This window comes from Hermetia illucens, chromosome 4, assembly GCF_905115235.1.
Source record: "Hermetia illucens chromosome 4, iHerIll2.2.curated.20191125, whole genome shotgun sequence".
Taxonomy (NCBI): domain Eukaryota; kingdom Metazoa; phylum Arthropoda; class Insecta; order Diptera; family Stratiomyidae; genus Hermetia; species Hermetia illucens.
Genome location: NC_051852.1, coordinates 18,351,957 through 18,372,152, shown reverse-complemented (window position 1 = coordinate 18,372,152; position 20,196 = coordinate 18,351,957). Strand labels below are relative to the sequence as shown.

At 46.1% G+C, this 20,196-nt stretch overlaps 2 protein-coding genes across 3 annotated transcripts; one reads left to right on the top strand and one right to left on the bottom strand.

Moving 5' to 3' along the window:
• Nucleotides 1-2,799: 2,799 nt before the first annotated feature.
• On the bottom strand, nucleotides 2,800-10,853 carry LOC119655416 (serine/threonine-protein phosphatase 4 catalytic subunit). The gene is made up of 4 exons (XM_038061302.1): nucleotides 10,579-10,853; nucleotides 4,192-4,559; nucleotides 3,122-3,612; nucleotides 2,800-3,059 (listed from the first exon to the last, which is right to left on the bottom strand). Exons 2-4 carry the CDS (start codon nucleotides 4,492-4,494, stop codon nucleotides 2,930-2,932), a joined length of 924 nt encoding a protein of 307 aa, XP_037917230.1. The 5' UTR covers nucleotides 4,495-4,559; nucleotides 10,579-10,853; the 3' UTR covers nucleotides 2,800-2,929.
• A 251-nt stretch (nucleotides 10,854-11,104) lies between these two features.
• On the top strand, nucleotides 11,105-12,376 carry LOC119655605 (NAD-dependent protein deacylase Sirt4). 2 transcript variants are annotated; one of them, XM_038061561.1, is made up of 2 exons: nucleotides 11,105-11,347; nucleotides 11,404-12,376. In XM_038061561.1, the coding sequence occupies exons 1-2, from the start codon at nucleotides 11,176-11,178 to the stop codon at nucleotides 12,147-12,149; spliced, it is 918 nt and encodes a 305-aa protein (XP_037917489.1). In that variant the 5' UTR covers nucleotides 11,105-11,175; the 3' UTR covers nucleotides 12,150-12,376. The 2 variants fall into 2 exon arrangements, with proteins under 2 accessions (XP_037917489.1, XP_037917490.1); XM_038061562.1 differs by having other exon boundaries at nucleotides 11,206-11,347; nucleotides 11,393-12,376.
• Nucleotides 12,377-20,196: the final 7,820 nt, after the last annotated feature.

The following is a 20,196-nucleotide window of genomic DNA, read 5'->3' as shown; positions in this document are numbered from 1 at the left end:
AGTCTCTAATTATTTTCTTTCTTTAGACGAGGGTAAGTACTAAGTTATAGCTTCGGATAAATTCACGCATATTTCAATATCCAATAGATGATATTCGTTTTAGATTATGCAGGCTGGATTCCTAGACCATACAATTATATGCTAAAATATAGTCGCAAAAGGAAGGGTTATTAATACCAATTGCAAAAAGCGAGAGTTGCTATACTATCATTTGAACACTTCAAAGCACCTGGTATGGATGGCATCTACCCAGCGATGCTAAAGGAGGGTATAGAACACCTAGAGAAACTTCTAAGAAATATTTTTCGAGCATGTCTTGCTCTGGACTACGTGCCTTCCTCTTGGCAGAAAGTGAAGATAATCTTCATACCAAAGCCTGGGAAAGAAGACTATTCTAATTCAAAGAACTTCAGACAAATCAGCTTAACATCATTTTCGCCGAAATGTCTGGAGGGACTGGTTGAGCGTCACATTCGCGAAAAGGCGCTAAGGTCGCACCCACTAAATGAAAACCAACATGCTTACCAACGTGGAAGTCTGTGAGTCTGCTCTTCATTCTTTGGTTTTAAAGATAGAGGCTGCAACTCTGAAGGGTGACTACGCGATAGGGGTTCGTGGACATTGAAGGGGCTTTTGGGTGTGCGTCCTTCCAAAAGCTCTGTGATGCCGGCAGAGAGCATGGTGTTGACGAAACTCTAATAAAATGGATCTAAGCTACGCTACCGCCGAGATTGTTGTGTGCTGAAGTGGGTGTTGATCGCTACTTAACAACGGAAGCGATGAAAGGTTGCCCTCAAGGAAGTGTGTTATCGCCACTTCTGTGGAGTATGTTGACCAACTCACTACTATATGAACTACAAAATGTGCCAATACACGTTTAAGCTTATTTGGTTGACGTGGCTGTGCTGGCTGATGGTCGCGATCTCGGAATAGTGTGTAGAAATACAAAACACGCGCTGATTTGATTGACAATTGGTGTGTCAGGCATGGGCTTTCAGTAAATCCAAATAAAACCACAATGGTATTATTTACAAAAAGGAGGAAACTGAATAGGCTTTGCCTTCCAGAGATTAAGGGTACAACCCTTCAACTCTCCGAAGAAGTGAAATATCTGGGAGTTATTCTAGACAAGAAGCTTCTTTGGAACAAACATGTAGAGGCAAAGATGAAACGAGCTCTCACAGCTTATGTGCTGTGTAGGCGGACCTTTGCCTCGACATGGGGACTTAGGCCTCAGGACATATGTTGCTATCATTAAGCCGATATTCGCTTATGCATCCGTAGTGTGGTGGGTTAAGGTAAAACAGAAGAGTTTTCGCTGTAAACTAGCCACACTGCAAAGAACTGTGACTGGGTATCACCGGCGCCATGATCACCACATCCGGCGCAGCTCTAAATGCATTACCCAATTTGCTGCCCTTGGATTTGTTTATTCACAGCACTGTAATTAGAGCGGCTCATAGACTAATTCGATTAGATCTATGGGAAAACAATGGACGTGGGGGGCACAAAGTATTGGAAGAGTCATTGGGAGAACTGAATCTAGTTTTCGCGATGCCTTCCCATTCTCAGATTCCCATACATCTGTTTGGTAGAAGATGATGTTATCTTGAAACGGATAGAAAACTGGGAAGACCCAGAAGAATGCGTGTCAGGATATACTGACGTTTTCTACACCGATGGCTCAAAGACGGAAAACGGTTGTGGAGCAGGAGTCTACCTCTCGAATAAAAACGAGAAGTGGGCTTTTCCTTTGGGACAATACACAATGGTCTTTTAGGTTGAAGTGTATGCGATCCTAAAGGCTGCAACCTGGGTGATTGACGAGTGGTTGAAGGACAGGCGCATCGCAATCTGTAGCGATAGTCAAGCTACATTGAGTTCGTTGAGTAGTACTTTGATCACTTCAAAAATCGTTCAGGAATGTAGAAACGGATTGAATTCTGTTTCCAGATTCAATACTGGTCATTGTGGTGTAGAGGGAAATGAAATCTCGGATGCCTTAGCAAAAAAGGCTTCAACTTTCCCCATGCTCGGACCGGAACCAGCAATTGGGGTATCGGTAGCATTGGCTGATGCTGCTATCAAAAACTGGGAACAAGCTTGCCGTAACGACAGTTGGCGAAGCCTTAATGCTGCTAAACACCCCAAACTTCTCCTGTCAGAACCAAACAAACATACTGCAAAGTTTATCCTGTCGAAAAGCAGGAAGCCTTGCAGAAGTATTGTTGGCATTCTGACACGCCATAATTCACTAGTTGGGCATATTTTCAGAATAGGAATTATCCAAGATGATACGCGTCCATCCAGTTATGAGGAAGCGGAATCCACGGAACATTTTCTATGTGAGTGCTCCGCTTACGGACGCATGAGACATCAGACATCCACTAACGGAAATCCTACAATTCATAAACGAATCCAGGATATTCTGTTAGACGGGGGAATTGAGTACAGTGAACCACTAAAGTCTTTGCCTCTCCCCAACCTCAAACACACACAATACCAATTGCATTCCATCTGGCCACAAAGGTAACTAATATTACACATCAACTACCAGTAAAAATTTTATTCGTACTAGCTACGGTAGTTGAGTGAGGAGAAAAATGATGACAACTCCAACAGAGGTTAACATGTTCATCTCTACCTTAAAAAGCAATTCTCAATACCCATGAGGACAACCTATAATAAATTAGGACATTCGAATCAGCCAAAAAAAGACATCATTGCTAACCACAACAATCCTTATCTTAAATTTTCTTCAAATGGCTGCCGATTAACGAACGAAATAAAAAACACAAATATTCTCTTGTTGAAAAGATATCTTCTAATCTCATCTATTTTATTCTGAGGAGTTTATAAATATTACTTAATACAAAAGTTAAAGAAATTGACTTACACCATAAAAATGTTGGATTCATTTTCAAGACTGTTACAGAAAATAGTCGGCTTGGGGTTTCTTTGTTGGTATACCACGACTCTCTTGCGGTGCTGCCTCGAATATTGTGAAATCTCTTTGTAAGTGTTCATTGAGCTCCAAAATGGCTGCCACGTTACCGCATCTGAAAGGGAGCAGTTACTATTAGTAAGCCTGTAAACCGTAGATCATGCAAAGATTCATTACCGATAACAGTAATTAGGCGCTGACCAAACTGTTAATACTGTTTCATTAAAATGCCATTTGAATCCTTCCATAACAAGCTGATGTGCCCGGCAAATCATGTCAATGTCATTTGTGTTATTGAATTGCGATACAACATCGGCTCCAAACAGGTAGCCGGCACCTCGTGGCGATACACCCCATCCCATCTGGTCTTCTGGATCGCTCCACAATAGATCACACATGGGCCCGTCATGAGGTACTTCTTGTTTACGATCAATAGAGCGTATCTGATCCAAATACTGTATCGAGGGACTCAGACCACCATGAACACAAAATATTTTACCATCGATGATGGCCGATAAGCTTAAATAGTCGAAAATTTCAGTACAATATCTCCATACAGCTGTTGATCCATATTTTCTAAGGCATTCATCATAAAATCCGTAGACTTGCGTTATTTGACGTGATTCGTGATTGCCACGAATTAATGTTATTCTGTCTGGATAGCGAACCTGCGAAGAATCAAGGGAAATGATAAATGGCAATTAGGGAAAGCAGTCAAGTAGGCCTCCTGCTGACCGAGGCATATGCAAGCTTTTTAGGGGCTAAGGGGAGAGGCTAGCGTATTTTAAAATGCGCATCTGCTCGTAAGGAGAGCAATATCGCTTCTTTCAATTTCTAATTCAGGGAGCCACAATATCTGGGAGAATGTCCTTAATATAAATTTTCTAACGCAAAAAGGCTGTCAGGACTGATAACCGAAGGATGACCAACTGATGATGACTGCTCAAAACTGGGCGGAAAAAATCTAATTACCGAGAAATAGACCCCCTTTTTAAAGCTGCTGCTCACAAAGCATTATTTGGGACTATAATTAATTGCAGTGGACCATTACAGCTCCACATCCGCATAAGGAGCTTAATTCGTGATCACTACTACTGGGGGAGGGTCTGAGCTTCAAAATGGTAAATAGGTTATGGGGTGTGGGTGCCAGAAAAATTTTTGACTTTTGGAGGAATCTTGGGAAAAACTTTAAACGCTTATAACTCCGCGTATATTGCAATAAAAGGGCTCTCAAGACTTACACTCACCTTTAAAGCTAACAATAAAAGAAATGTTTCGACACTGTAGTATCCTCGATCAACAAAATCTCCCATGAACAGATAATTGGTTTCAGGAACGTCACCTCCCACTTTAAAAAGCTCCTTCAAATCATAAAATTGGCCGTGTATATCGCCGCATACCGTGACCGGAGAGTCCACTCGTTGGACATTGCCTTCTTCTACAAGAATTTCGCGGGCTTTAGCACATAAGGCTTTCACCTCATTCTCTTTTATGATTTCACATCGTTTTAATTGTTCAATTTGGCGATCGAGATCGCTGTAGTCAGACATATTTGATCAAAATGTTTGTAGTTGTATTGCGCTTTCAATGCTTTCGTATTGTTTGTCGGTACTTTCTGAAATGAAATGAAAATACAAAAGTTAAACTAAATAAGAATTAAATTACTCAATATTTGCAGGATTACAAATCAAAGCTTTTAGTAGTTTGCATCACATCATGGAAAACCACAACAGAAAAGAAACCCGGATGTAAAACTTACGAGAGGACTATAGATCTAAATGTTAGTATATTCCGAGAGTGGAAAACGAAACTATCGCAGTACTTCTGTGGTCAGCTTGATCACCACAGCACCTGCGCTATGCGAAAGGAAAGTGTAGGCATGTATTTTGAGCGAACTGATATCATCTGAATGAGAATCCTGGAGGTGACAGTGTATTCATTTAGAGGAAACTTGACATCATCATCATCATCAACGGCGCAACAACCGGTATCCGGTCTAGGCCTGCCTTAATAAGGAACTCCAGACATCCAGACATTTGCGCCGAGATCCACCGATTCGATATCTCTAAAAGCTGTCTGGCGTCCTGAACTATGCCATCGCTCCATCTTAGGCAGGGTCTGCCTCGTCGTCTTTTTCTACCATAGATATTGGGATCATCCTCATCCATACGGATTAAGTGACCTGCTCACTGCAGCATGGTGAGCCGGCTTTTATCCACAATCAGACGGTCGTGGTATCGCTTGTAGATTTCGTCGTTATATTGACTGCGGAATCGTTCATCCTCATGTAGGGGGCCAAAAATTCATCGGAGGATTCTTCTCTCGAACGCGGCCAAGAGTTCTTCAATTAAATTCTTTTTGCTAAGAACCCAAGTTTCCGAGGAATACATGAGGACTGGCAAGATCATTGTCTTGTACAGTAAGAGCTTTGACCCTATGGTGAGACGTTTCGAGCGGAACAGTTTTTGTAAGCTGTAATAGGCTCTGTTGGTTGACAACAACCGTGTGCGGATTTCCTCATCGTAGCTGTTATCGGCTGTGATTTTCGACCCTAGATAAGAGAAATTGTAAACGGTCTCAAAGTTGTATTCTCCTATCCTTACTCCTCCTGTTTGACCAGTGCGGTTTGAGGTTGTTGGTTGGTTCGTTTTCGGTGCTGACATTGCCACCATATATTTTGTCTTGCCTTCATTGATGTGCGGCCCAACATCTCGCGCCGCCTGCTCGATCTGGATGAAGGCAGTTTGTACGTCTCGGGTGGTTCTTCCCATGATGTCGATATCGTCAGCATAGGACAGTAGTAGGGTGGACTTAAAGAGGATCGCACCTCTTGGATTTACCTCGACATCACGGATTACTTTTTCAAGGGCCAGATTAAAGAGGACGCATATTAGGGCATCCCCTTGTCGTAGACCGTTGTTGATGTCGAATGGTCTTGAAAGTGATCCTGCTGCTTTTATCTGGCCTCGCACATTGGTCAGGGTCAGCCTAGTCAGTCTTACTAATTTTGTCGGGATACCGAATTCTCTCATGGCCGTGAACAGTTTTACCCTGGCTATGCTATCATAGGCGGCTTTAAAGTCGATGAATAGATGGTGCAACTGTTGTCCATATTCCAACAGTTTTTCCATCGCTTGCCGCAGAGAGAAAATCTAATCTGTTGCTGATTTGTCTGGAGTGAAGCCTCTTTGGTATGGGCCAATGATGTTCTGGGCGTATGGTGCTATCCGGTCTAGCAAGATACCGGAGAATATCTTACAGATGGTACCCTCAGCAACGTGATATCTCTATAATTGCTGCACTGTGTGATATCTCCCTTTTTATGTATGAGGTAGATAATGCCTCTTTGCAAATCGTCAGACATTGATTCGCTGTCCCATACCTTGAGCACAAGTTGATGAACCACTTGGTGTAATTGGTCGCCTCCATATTTAACCAATTCGGCTGTAATTCCATCCGCTTCTGGCGACTTATAATTTTTAAGCCGATGAATTGCACGGACTGTTTCTCCTAAACTTGATGGTGGCAGTATTTGTCAGTCGTCTTCAGTTGGCAGGACCTCCAACTCGCCGATGTTCTGGTTGTTCAGTAGCTCATCAAAGTACTCAACCCACCGCTCCAATATGCCCATTCTGTCGGAAATCAGATTTCCCCCTTTGTCTCGGCAGGATGAGCATCGAAGTGTATAAGGCTTCATCCTGCTGACTTGTTGGTAAAACTTGTGCGCCTGGTGCGGTTGCTCCCTGTACTTTTCAAGTTCACAGACTTGTTGGTTCCCTTGGGCTTCCTTCCATCTGTGAAGTCGCTCTAGAGTAATATACTATTATTAACTGGACTTGAACAGATATCGGTATGTAGGGTATTTGGGAGCCTAGGCACTATATAGAAGCAGCTTCTTGATTTTTCTCAGATATTTCGGTTAGGTAGTTTCCGAGAATAATAATAATAATCGTTGGTGCAACAGTCCAATTGGATCAGTACAGTACACTGTAGGAGGCAATGTGGTCAGCATTGCCCTCGCCCAAGATTATTACCCTAATTTGACTCAGGTACTAATTTACAGCTGAGTCGACTGGTGTCCGACATCCAGTCACGATAGCAAATCCCTCTGCCATTAGTGAGATTTGAATCGCGACCTTCCGCTGCGGCAGCACAACCTTCTAACTACTTGACCCAATTTCATTCTGAGAATGAGTCCGTTAAAGAAATCACTTTTGACCCCCGCACTCCCCACGTTTCCAACCAATGTCAAAACTAAGACCTTTTCTGTCGGCCGGTACTAACCGAGACCTTTCATTTGATACCCTACATGATTATATATACATCCCAAGAGTGGAAAAAAAGCATTGATTCTTCTTTCTCTTTTTGATCACAGTAGTACACTCGAGATGGCCCAAATTCGAAAGAAGAAGCGAAACGAAACAGAAGTCTAAGTTTCGTTGGACAGAGTGGATGAATCTATGAAATGTCTCCGCAGCGTTGCACAAGCCAAAAGTTATCCTGGTGAACTCGAAGGATCCGAGAGATGTACAGGTATCCGTTTTCGATATGTCTTTGAGAGCAACAGGGATTTGGTGGTACGTCTTGACTGGAACCAAGGCCGTGAAAATACGGCAGTTTTGTCGGCGAATGTGCGAAATCATGTATGAGTGAAATAGAATACCGGTCGGGAATTGTCTGAGTACTCAGACGGACCAAATGAAAAGGAGATGACCAACAGCTATTGGAAGGTCTGCAAATACCCTGTTTCATTTGATCATCAAACTCTTTCCGCGCCTCTGATGTTCCGCCATACCTGCTCTGCTTCGGAATCTTAACGATTATCACGTTCTCCCACTCATTTCAGATTTCCAGAACTTACGAATGAATGACTGCAGGAACTTCACGGAAAAGTTATGTCCGGACATCGGCGAGGCCGTCGGCTTTACTCCGTTCGAATGCGTATGTTTATTATTATTATTCTGTTAAGGGAAAGTCGCACCGCGTCCTTGAAGAACTATTGTGCCCCTTTTACTGGTTATAGTGTACCTATTGATCATAGTATCTCAAGCAGGCCTGTAACCGTTAGGGAACTTTAGTATGTTCCCTACTTCCAGATCTTTCAGCTTTGCATCTGATATTAAGTGTTCTCACAGATGCCTCGACCTACTTTGCACAAGTGCCGGACACTGTCCCAGGACTTGTATAGAGGTTTCGTCCTCCTCCTTACAAAACTTGCAGGCAGTGTCCGTAGATATCCCTAGCTTCCCTAGGTGTAGTTCACCTGACAATGACCAGTGAGAATTCCCACTATGATTCGGAGGTTCTTTTTGATGAGGTTTAAGCAATCCTTTGTGCGTATAGGTTTGTATCCCCCCAATAAGCATTCTGGACTGCTCCATCCCTGGTAGGGCCGCCTAGTATAGTTCACTCAACCGTTCCTCTTCATTTCTTAGATTCATAGCCATGAAACCGTTTCCGATTTCACAGAAGGGTTCTGGCCTGTAGAAAGGCGTCCCTGCTCCCTTCTTGGCTAGTTCGTCCGCTACCTCGTTGCCTTCCAACCCAGCATGGTCTGGAACCCAAAGTATCCAGACCTTGTTGGACGAGCCGAGTGTATTCAATCTCTCAAGGCATTCCCATACCAGTTTAGAGTTCACCTACTTTTGGACCTAAGTGCCTTGATTGCTGCTTGGCTATCGGTGAGAATAGCTATGTTCTGCCCCCTGTAGTTCCTTTGCAGATTAAAGGAGGCACATTTGTCTATGGCGTAAATTTCCGCCTGGAATATGCTAGTGTACCTACCCATTGGCTCAAAGTACATTTTCCTTGGCCTAATGACACCGGCATCCACTCCCTCTGCTGTGAGGGATCCGTCAGTGTACCAAGTAATCAGTTTCTGGTTTAAGCCGTATGTCGCAGCCACGCTCTCCCAGTTTGCCTTGTTACTCCAACGTGTTTCAAACTTCTTATCGAAGTGAAACCTCGTTGTCATGTTGTCCCTCGGTATCAGTAATTCGGGATACCGTCTAGAAAGAATATCAATCTTCCTTCGATTTAGGCAGATCCCCGCCTCACTGATACTACCGGCCATCCTGAATATTGCCCTCCTTGCCTGCATCTGTATGTGCAAATGGAGAGGGGAAGGATCTCCTGGGATGCCCTCATTGCCCCAGTGATTCACACGTAAGCCAGCCTTTGGAGCTTATGTAATTCCCTGGCTTTTGTGTTGATTTCGGTCCTTTCTGCCCAGATTACCGCTCCATAGGTAATCATTGGCCCTACGATTGCAGTATATATCCAAAGTAGTATCTTCGGGCTGCAAACCCATTTTTTTACTGCTATGGATCTGCAAGTCATCAGAGCCCTCGTGGCTTTCCGACATGTGTCTTCCAGAGTAATGCGTATGATTTCGCTTGTGCTCGGCGGAGTAGGTCATAATAGCACCATACCAAATCTTGCTTACTTGTCCACAAGAGCCGGAACTTCATCGGATGTTATACGTTCATAATCGGGTTAAATGCTCTTTAAACATCTTCAACTGCTCATCATTGTGGGCGACGAGCCTACCGTTGACGTTACTCATAGGAAAGACTCATGACTACTCTCAAAAGATCTTCCGCGATGCGATATACGATGGAGAAATCGTTGTTATTTGTGCAAGTTTCTGTGTTTCTTGAACGTTTTTATGACATTGCCAATCAACAGTGCTCTCAGTTCCTTAGGTGAATCGACCCGCCCCATGCTTCCTTAGTCAGCCCGGGACTGTAACGTCTATTTGGAGTGTGTCCTGCAACTACGTTCGCTCCAGGGACAAGGGCACCATTGACGGAAATCTAGTGCTCATCGGTATTCTCGAATTGTTTAAAGCTTTTGTCGCTTAACACACTTAACACGCTTCAGCTCCATTATTTCTAAAATCAACACTTGGGAGTGATGGGTCTACAGTGGCAAAGTACATTTAAGTTGCGCTGGGTACAGGAAGGTCCTCTACTTAGCCGGAACCGCAAATCTGGTCAGTCCATTGCAATCATGAAGTGTAAATTTTACCAGAAGAGCACAGTATCATTGTTCAAACATGAAAAGTTGATAACTGAAGTGAAACCTCGAAGTTCTGAGATGCAATAGTGGTACAGGTTCCCAACTTTTTCGGCAACCCAACTATTAGGTTATGACCCCAAAACTACGTCAGAGCAATTCCAGGATACTTGCAATGGAGAAAAACATTAAAATCTTGGAAGACCCGTAGCGTTTCAAAAGGGGGAGAAATTGGGTTTATCAAGAAAATTCAATAAAAGTGGAACTGTCAAGTGACGTCCGCGGAGGCCGCAATTGTCCAATCTGCCCGCAGACCTGAAGCAAGGGGAACACACGTCACGCGAAACACCGCCAGCCTCCTAGCAACACCCCCGCCACGCAAGGAGTCCTAATGACTTGTTGATTACGCCAGGATGCCAGTCACTTGAAGGTTATGTCACGTCTTCGGCAGCTTTCAGCCGAATTGGAAGGGTTCAAGTGCGGTACCGTCGACCGGACGCCGCCCGCAGCCTACACTGCACCCGCTACGGTCGTCCTTCGGGTCCGCCTGGTCCCTAAATTACATAAGACCCGGAACTACGTCACTCGTCCCTTGCGATACCAAATCTACGGATTACCTTCTTTGTAAGGTCGACGACAGAAGTACGTTCACAAGTTCCCAATCACCGCCAAGGGCCGATCGCCTCCTATGCCATGTAAGTGTCGGGCGCAGCGTTCGTCACGAATTGGTTTCCTTAGGATGAATTCACGCCAGCATATGCACATATCCCGTTACACCTCATATTACTAACAACAGCACTTTCGTTTTAAGCATTTACAAACAACTACAAAACACTCATCCTCGCGTGAATTGAGCATCCACTCGAGAGACTGAAACCAATATGGAGCGGCCCGGGCGGTGTGGAACGTGGACGGTGTTGTGTGCCCTCCGGTGCTGCCATAGTCACGCTCTGACGCTGTCTGCACGTATCAATTTGCAAACAAATCAGAAAATCGAAGCTCTATATCAAAGCAATAGCAATATTCCATCTCCCTCAATCAAAATGATATAATCTCATTGCCACAGAATGAATTCCGGCTGAATTTGAATAAATCTTTCTACACTCAATACACTACCTTCCAAAACTCTCATTTAACCCTGAATCGCTGTCACTTTGACAATGAAAACTAAGCTAAGGACCAGGTGATTGTTCAAATTTGTTGATATTCTGGTTATGGGTTTGCTGGACGCGAGGGCGACAATAACATGGTTTCAGCGGGCGAGTAGTCGATTCGTTCCAAAATGCAATCCAGCCACTAAAAATGACATTCAAACGCTCCATGCCTTCCTGCGATCACGACCAAACACCCTCGTTCTGACGGGCGCCGGCGTCTCCACAGAGTCAGGTATCACATTTCTTATCAGAGCAAAAGTTCCTTCACGTCAAGCAGTCTCTCCGCAGGAATTCCAGATTACCGGTCCAAGGATGTCGGCATGTACGCCCGCAGCAATCACCGCCCCGTCCAGTACGCAGATTTCCTCCACTCCCCGGAGATCCGCAAGCGCTACTGGGCTCGGAACTTCGTCGGCTGGGAACGCTTTTCAGCAACACAACCAAACGCCACTCATCACGCGCTGGCTCAACTCGAACAGGAAAACCGGATCAAGGGGATCATCACGCAGAATGTCGACTGCCTGCACTCCAAGGCTGGGTCGAAGAATGTCGTTGAGTTGCACGGGAACGGGTACACAGTTATTTGCTTGAAGTGCGACTACCGCGTTTCCCGGGATGAGTTCCAAGACACCCTGAAAGAAGCCAACGACGACTACGAAGAAATCACAGCTGCCTCAATACGTCCCGACGGAGATGTAGACATAAAGCCGGAATATATTTGGGGTTTCAAGGTGCCGTCGTGCCCCTCATGTGGAGGACCCTTGAAGCCGGACATCGTGTTCTTCGGCGGCAGCATTCCCAGGAGTGTTATAAGCAAAACAGAGGAAATGGTTTCCACCAGCGACGGCTTGCTGGTACTCGGGTCCACTCTGCTGGTGTTCTCCGGATTCAGATTGTGCTTGCTCGCCAACGAACTGGAACTGCCGCTGGCAATTGTAAATATCGGACCAACCAGGGGTGATCACATAGCGAACTTGAAGATTAACGCAAAGTGCGGGGAAGTGGTTCCTCCGCTTTTGCATATCCAAGAATAGTGAGAGGACATGGATCTTCGTTTGAACGTTCAACATCCACGAATGCTAGAAGCTACCTGAATCGGTGCAATTGGCAATAAGGGATCTGTGACGAGAACTCCTTAATTCACTACTTTTACCGAGTGCAGTCGCGGGCATCTTGTAGATATGAATTTTTAGGCTTTTATCGTTTTGTTTTCGTTATTTAGTTCAATAAATCTATGTACATAGCGAGACATCTTTTTCACTGAATTCAGTCTATTGCTAGCCCGGTCCTCGATTTTGGCCAGACCCTCGGGGCGTGGATTTTCCGCCACATCTTGCGTTTCCGACATCGTAGAGTGAATCCGGGCCGCTTCCCCGTTCGAACGAGGTATCGCTCGAAGAAATCCGCCGATTTTGCATTTTTGCCAATTTCCACGACCCCCGAGTCGTTTCCTCGATTTTGGTGGGTCCCTCGGGCCGTTGTTTTTCCGCTATATCTTGCGTTTCCCGCATCGTAGAGTGAAAATTCTTGCATTTCCTGAATCCGGGCCGCCTCCCCGTTCTAACGAGGTATCGCTCGAAGAAATCCGCCGATTTTGCATTTTTGCCAATTTTTACGACCCGGGGGTCGTGGAAATTTTCAATTTTCCTCGATTTTGGTGAGTCCCTCGGGCCGTCGTTTTTCCGCTATATCTTGCGTTTCCGACATCGTAGAGTGAAAATTCTTGCATTTCCTGAATCCTGGTCGCCTCCCCGTTCGAACGAGGTATCGCTCGAAGAAATCCGCCGATTTTGCATTTTTGCCAATTTTTACGACCCGGGGGTCGTGGAAATTTTCAATTTTCTTCGATTTTGGTGAGTCCCTCGGGCCGTCGTTTTTCCGCTATATCTTGCGTTTCCGACATCGTAGAGTGAAAATTCTTGCATTTCCTGAATCCTGGTCGCCTCCCCGTTCGAACGAGGTATCGCTCGAAGAAATCCGCCGATTTTGCATTTTTGCCAATTTTTACGACCCGGGGGTCGTGGAAATTTTCAATTTTCCTCGATTTTGGTGAGTCCCTTGGGCCGTCGTTTTTCCGCTATATCTTGCGTTTCCGACATCGTAGAGTGAAAATTCTTGCATTTCCTGAATCCTGGTCGCCTCCCCGTTCGAACGAGGTATCGCTCGAAGAAATCCGCCGATTTTGCATTTTTGCCAATTTTTACGACCCGGGGGTCGTGGAAATTTTCAATTTTCCTCGATTTTGGTGAGTCCCTCGGGCCGTCGTTTTTCCGCTATATCTTGCGTTTCCGACATCGTAGAGTGAAAATTCTTGCATTTCCTGGATCCTGGTCGCCTCCCCGTTCGAACGAGGTATCGCTCGAAGAAATCCGCCGATTTTGCATTTTTGCCAATTTTTACGACCCGGGGGTCGTGGAAATTTTCAATTTTCCTCGATTTTGGTGAGTCCCTCGGGCCGTCGTTTTTCCGCTATATCTTGCGTTTCCGACATCGTAGAGTGAAAATTCTTGCATTTCCTGGATCCTGGTCGCCTCCTCGTTCGAACGAGGTATCGCTCGAAGAAATCCGCCGATTTTGCATTTTTGCCAATTTTTACGACCCGGGGGTCGTGGAAATTTTCAATTTTCCTCGATTTTGGTGAGTCCCTCGGGCCGTCGTTTTTCCGCTATATCTTGCGTTTCCGACATCGTAGATTGAAAATTCTTGCATTTCCTGGATCCTGGTCGCCTCCCCGTTCGAACGAGGTATCGCTCGAAGAAATCCGCCGATTTTGCATTTTTGCCAATTTTTACGACCCGGGGGTCGTGGAAATTTTCAATTTTCCTCGATTTTGGTGAGTCCCTCGGGCCGTCGTTTTTCCGCTATATCTTGCGTTTCCGACATCGTAGAGTGAAAATTCTTGCATTTCCTGGATCCTGGTCGCCTCCCCGTTCGAACGAGGTATCGCTCGAAGAAATCCGCCGATTTTGCATTTTTGCCAATTTTTACGACCCGGGGGTCGTGGAAATTTTCAATTTTCCTCGATTTTGGTGAGTCCCTCGGGCCGTCGTTTTTCCGCTATATCTTGCGTTTCCGACATCGTAGAGTGAACATTCTTGCATTTCCTGGATCCTGGTCGCCCCCCCGTTCGAACGCGGTATCGCTCGAAGAAATCCGCCGATTTTGCATTTTTGCCAATTTTTACGACCCGGGGGTCGTGGAGATTTTCAATTTTCCTCGATTTTGGTGAGTCCCTCGGGCCGTCGTTTTTCCGCTATATCTTGCGTTTCCGACATCGTAGAGTGAAAATTCTTGCATTTCCTGGATCCTGGTCGCCTCCCCGTTCGAACGAGGTATCGCTCGAAGAAATCCGCCGATTTTGCATTTTTGCCAATTTTTACGACCCGGGGGTCGTGGAAATTTTCAATTTTCCTCGATTTTGGTGAGTCCCTCGGGCCGTCGTTTTTCCGCTATATCTTGCGTTTCCGACATCGTAGAGTGAAAATTCTTGCATTTCCTGGATCCTGGTCGCTTCCTCGTTCGAACGAGGTATCGCTCGAAGAAATCCGCCGATTTTGCATTTTTGCCAATTTTTACGACCCGGGGGTCGTGGAAATTTTCAATTTTCCTCGATTTTGGTGAGTCCCTCGGGCCGTCGTTTTTCCGCTATATCTTGCGTTTCCGACATCGTAGATTGAAAATTCTTGCATTTCCTGGATCCTGGTCGCCTCCCCGTTCGAACGAGGTATCGCTCGAAGAAATCCGCCGATTTTGCATTTTTGCCAATTTTTACGACCCGGGGGTCGTGGAAATTTTCAATTTTCCTCGATTTTGGTGAGTCCCTCGGGCCGTCGTTTTTCCGCTATATCTTGCGTTTCCGACATCGTAGAGTGAAAATTCTTGCATTTCCTGGATCCTGGTCGCCTCCCCGTTCGAACGAGGTATCGCTCGAAGAAATCCGCCGATTTTGCATTTTTGCCAATTTTTACGACCCGGGGGTCGTGGAAATTTTCAATTTTCCTCGATTTTGGTGAGTCCCTCGGGCCGTCGTTTTTCCGCTATATCTTGCGTTTCCGACATCGTAGAGTGAAAATTCTTGCATTTCCTGGATCCTGGTCGCCTCCCCGTTCGAGCGAGGTATCGCTCGAAGAAATCCGCCGATTTTGCATTTTTGCCAATTTTTACGACCCGGGGGTCGTGGAAATTTTCAATTTTCCTCGATTTTGGTGAGTCCCTCGGGCCGTCGTTTTTCCGCTATATCTTGCGTTTCCGACATCGTAGAGTGAAAATTCTTGCATTTCCTGGATCCTGGTCGCCTCCTCGTTCGAACGAGGTATCGCTCGAAGAAATCCGCCGATTTTGCATTTTTGCCAATTTTTACGACCCGGGGGTCGTGGAAATTTTCAATTTTCCTCGATTTTGGTGAGTCCCTCGGGCCGAAGTTTTTCCGCTATATCTTGCGTTTCCGACATCGTAGAGTGAAAATTCTTGCATTTCCTGAATCCTGGTCGCCTCCCCGTTCGAACGAGGTATCGCTCGAAGAAATCCGCCGATTTTGCATTTTTGCCAATTTTTACGACCCGGAGGTCGTGGAAATTTTCACTTTTCCTCGATTTTGGTGAGTCCCTCGGGCCGTCGTTTTTCCGCTATATCTTGCGTTTCCGACATCGTAGAGTGAAAATTCTTGCATTTCCTGAATCCTGGTCGCCTCCCCGTTCGAAGGAGGTATCGCTCGAAGAAATCCGCCGATTTTGCATTTTTGCCAATTTTTACGACCCGGGGGTCGTGGAAATTTTCAATTTTCCTCGATTTTGGTGAGTCCCTCGGGCCGTCGTTTTTCCGCTATATCTTGCGTTTCCCGCATCGTAGAGTGAAAATTCTTGCATTTCCTGAATCCGGGCCGCCTCCCCGTTCGAACGAGGTATCGCTCGAAGAAATCCGCCGATTTTGCATTTTTGCCAATTTTTACGACCCGGGGGTCGTGGAAATTTTCAATTTTCCTCGATTTTGGTGAGTCCCTCGGGCCGTCGTTTTTCCGCTATATCTTGCGTTTCCGACATCGTAGAGTGAAAATTCTTGCATTTCCTGGATCCTGGTCGCCTCCCCGTTCGAACGAGGTATCGCTCGAAGAAATCCGCCGATTTTGCATTTTTGCCAATTTTTACGACCCGGGGGTCGTGGAAATTTTCAATTTTCCTCGATTTTGGTGAGTCCCTCGGGCCGTCGTTTTTCCGCTATATCTTGCGTTTCCGACATCGTAGAGTGAAAATTCTTGCATTTCCTGGATCCTGGTCGCTTCCTCGTTCGAACGAGGTATCGCTCGAAGAAATCCGCCGATTTTGCATTTTTGCCAATTTTTACGACCCGGGGGTCGTGGAAATTTTCAATTTTCCTCGATTTTGGTGAGTCCCTCGGGCCGTCGTTTTTCCGCTATATCTTGCGTTTCCGACATCGTAGATTGAAAATTCTTGCATTTCCTGGATCCTGGTCGCCTCCCCGTTCGAACGAGGTATCGCTCGAAGAAATCCGCCGATTTTGCATTTTTGCCAATTTTTACGACCCGGGGGTCGTGGAAATTTTCAATTTTCCTCGATTTTGGTGAGTCCCTCGGGCCGTCGTTTTTCCGCTATATCTTGCGTTTCCGACATCGTAGAGTGAAAATTCTTGCATTTCCTGGATCCTGGTCGCCTCCCCGTTCGAACGAGGTATCGCTCGAAGAAATCCGCCGATTTTGCATTTTTGCCAATTTTTACGACCCGGGGGTCGTGGAAATTTTCAATTTTCCTCGATTTTGGTGAGTCCCTCGGGCCGTCGTTTTTTCCGCTATATCTTGCGTTTCCGACATCGTAGAGTGAAAATTCTTGCATTTCCTGGATCCTGGTCGCCTCCCCGTTCGAGCGAGGTATCGCTCGAAGAAATCCGCCGATTTTGCATTTTTGCCAATTTTTACGACCCGGGGGTCGTGGAAATTTTCAATTTTCCTCGATTTTGGTGAGTCCCTCGGGCCGTCGTTTTTCCGCTATATCTTGCGTTTCCGACATCGTAGAGTGAAAATTCTTGCATTTCCTGGATCCTGGTCGCCTCCTCGTTCGAACGAGGTATCGCTCGAAGAAATCCGCCGATTTTGCATTTTTGCCAATTTTTACGACCCGGGGGTCGTGGAAATTTTCAATTTTCCTCGATTTTGGTGAGTCCCTCGGGCCGTCGTTTTTCCGCTATATCTTGCGTTTCCGACATCGTAGAGTGAAAATTCTTGCATTTCCTGAATCCTGGTCGCCTCCCCGTTCGAACGAGGTATCGCTCGAAGAAATCCGCCGATTTTGCATTTTTGCCAATTTTTACGACCCGGGGGTCGTGGAAATTTTCACTTTTCCTCGATTTTGGTGAGTCCCTCGGGCCGTCGTTTTTTCCGCTATATCTTGCGTTTCCGACATCGTAGAGTGAAAATTCTTGCATTTCCTGAATCCTGGTCGCCTCCCCGTTCGAAGGAGGTATCGCTCGAAGAAATCCGCCGATTTTGCATTTTTGCCAATTTTTACGACCCGGGGGTCGTGGAAATTTTCAATTTTCCTCGATTTTGGTGAGTCCCTCGGGCCGTCGTTTTTCCGCTATATCTTGCGTTTCCCGCATCGTAGAGTGAAAATTCTTGCATTTCCTGAATCCGGGCCGCCTCCCCGTTCGAACGAGGTATCGCTCGAAGAAATCCGCCGATTTTGCATTTTTGCCAATTTTTACGACCCGGGGGTCGTGGAAATTTTCATTTTCCTCGATTTTGGTGAGTCCCTCGGGCCGTCGTTTTTCCGCTATATCTTGCGTTTCCGACATCGTAGAGTGAAAATTCTTGCATTTCCTGGATCCTGGTCGCCTCCCCGTTCGAACGAGGTATCGCTCGAAGAAATCCGCCGATTTTGCATTTTTGCCAATTTTTACGACCCGGGGGTCGTGGAAATTTTCAATTTTCCTCGATTTTGGTGAGTCCCTCGGGCCGTCGTTTTTCCGCTATATCTTGCGTTTCCGACATCGTAGAGTGAAAATTCTTGCATTTCCTGGATCCTGGTCGCCTCCCCGTTCGAACGAGGTATCGCTCGAAGAAATCCGCCGATTTTGCATTTTTGCCAATTTTTACGACCCGGGGGTCGTGGAAATTTTCAATTTTCCTCGATTTTGGTGAGTCCCTCGGGCCGTCGTTTTTCCGCTATATCTTGCGTTTCCGACATCGTAGAGTGAAAATTCTTGCATTTCCTGGATCCTGGTCGCCTCCCCGTTCGAACGAGGTATCGCTCGAAGAAATCCGCCGATTTTGCATTTTTGCCAATTTTTACGACCCGGGGGTCGTGGAAATTTTCAATTTTCCTCGATTTTGGTGAGTCCCTCGGGCCGTCGTTTTTCCGCTATATCTTGCGTTTCCGACATCGTAGAGTGAAAATTCTTGCATTTCCTGGATCCTGGTCGCCTCCCCGTTCGAACGAGGTATCGCTCGAAGAAATCCGCCGATTTTGCATTTTTGCCAATTTTTACGACCCGGGGGTCGTGGAAATTTTCAATTTTCCTCGATTTTGGTGAGTCCCTCGGGCCGAAGTTTTTCCGCTATATCTTGCGTTTCCGACATCGTAGAGTGAAAATTCTTGCATTTCCTGAATCCTGGTCGCCTCCCCGTTCGAACGAGGTATCGCTCGAAGAAATCCGCCGATTTTGCATTTTTGCCAATTTTTACGACCCGGAGGTCGTGGAAATTTTCAATTTTCCTCGATTTTGGTGAGTCCCTCGGGCCGTCGTTTTTCCGCTATATCTTGCGTTTCCGACATCGTAGAGTGAAAATTCTTGCATTTCCTGAATCCTGGTCGCCTCCCCGTTTCGAACGAGGTATCGCTCGAAGAAATCCGCCGATTTTGCATTTTTTGCCAATTTTTACGACCCGGGGGTCGTGGAAATTTTCAATTTTCCTCGATTTTGGTGAGTCCCTCGGGCCGTCGTTTTTCCGCTATATCTTGCGTTTCCCGCATCGTAGAGTGAAAATTCTTGCATTTCCTGAATCCGGGCCGCCTCCCCGTTCGAACGAGGTATCGCTCGAAGAAATCCGCCGATTTTGCATTTTTGCCAATTTTTACGACCCGGGGGTCGTGGAAATTTTCAATTTTCCTCGATTTTGGTGAGTCCCTCGGGCCGTCGTTTTTCCGCTATATCTTGCGTTTCCGACATCGTAGAGTGAAATTCTTGCATTTCCTGGATCCTGGACGCCTCCCCGTTCGAACGAGGTATCGCTCGAAGAAATCCGCCGATTTTGCATTTTTGCCAATTTTTACGACCCGGGGGTCGTGGAAATTTTCAATTTTCCTCGATTTTGGTGAGTCCCTCGGGCCGTCGTTTTTCCGCTATATCTTGCGTTTCCGACATCGTAGAGTGAAAATTCTTGCATTTCCTGGATCCTGGTCGCCTCCCCGTTCGAACGAGGTATCGCTCGAAGAAATCCGCCGATTTTGCATTTTTGCCAATTTTTACGACCCGGGGGTCGTGGAAATTTTCAATTTTCCTCGATTTTGGTGAGTCCCTCGGGCCGTCGTTTTTCCGCTATATCTTGCGTTTCCGACATCGTAGAGTGAAAATTCTTGCATTTCCTGGATCCTGGTCGCCTCCCCCGTTCGAACGAGGTATCGCTCGAAGAAATCCGCCGATTTTTGCATTTTTGCCAATTTTTACGACCCGGGGGTCGTGGAAATTTTCAATTTTCCTCGATTTTGGTGAGTCCCTCGGGCCGTCGTTTTTCCGCTATATCTTGCGTTTCCGACATCGTAGAGTGAAAATTCTTGCATTTCCTGGATCCTGGTCGCCTCCCCGTTCGAACGAGGTATCGCTCGAAGAAATCCGCCGATTTTGCATTTTTGCCAATTTTTACGACCCGGGGGTCGTGGAAATTTTCAATTTTCCTCGATTTTGGTGAGTCCCTCGGCCGTCGTTTTTCCGCTATATCTTGCGTTTCCGACATCGTAGAGTGAAAATTCTTGCATTTCCTGAATCCTGTTCGCCCCCCCGTTCGAACGCGGTATCGCTCGAAGAAATCCGCCGATTTTGCATTTCTGCCAATTTTTACGACTCGGGGGTCGT

Bases quoted from the DNA above. Each gene is read 5' to 3' on its own strand.
- LOC119655416 (XM_038061302.1), bottom strand. From the start codon at position 4,494: ATGTCTGACTACAGCGATCTCGATCGCCAAATTGAACAATTAAAACGA. The intron at 3,613-4,191 runs GTGAGTGTAAGT...GATTCTTCGCAG, and splicing joins TTTTATTGTTAGCTTTAAAG to GTTCGCTATCCAGACAGAAT. The intron at 3,060-3,121 runs GTAATGAATCTT...GCTCCCTTTCAG, and splicing joins GCGCCTAATTACTGTTATCG to ATGCGGTAACGTGGCAGCCA.
- LOC119655605 (XM_038061561.1), top strand. From the start codon at position 11,176: ATGGGTTTGCTGGACGCGAGGGCGACAATAACATGGTTTCAGCGGGCG. The intron at 11,348-11,403 runs GTATCACATTTC...GTCTCTCCGCAG, and splicing joins CGGCGTCTCCACAGAGTCAG to GAATTCCAGATTACCGGTCC.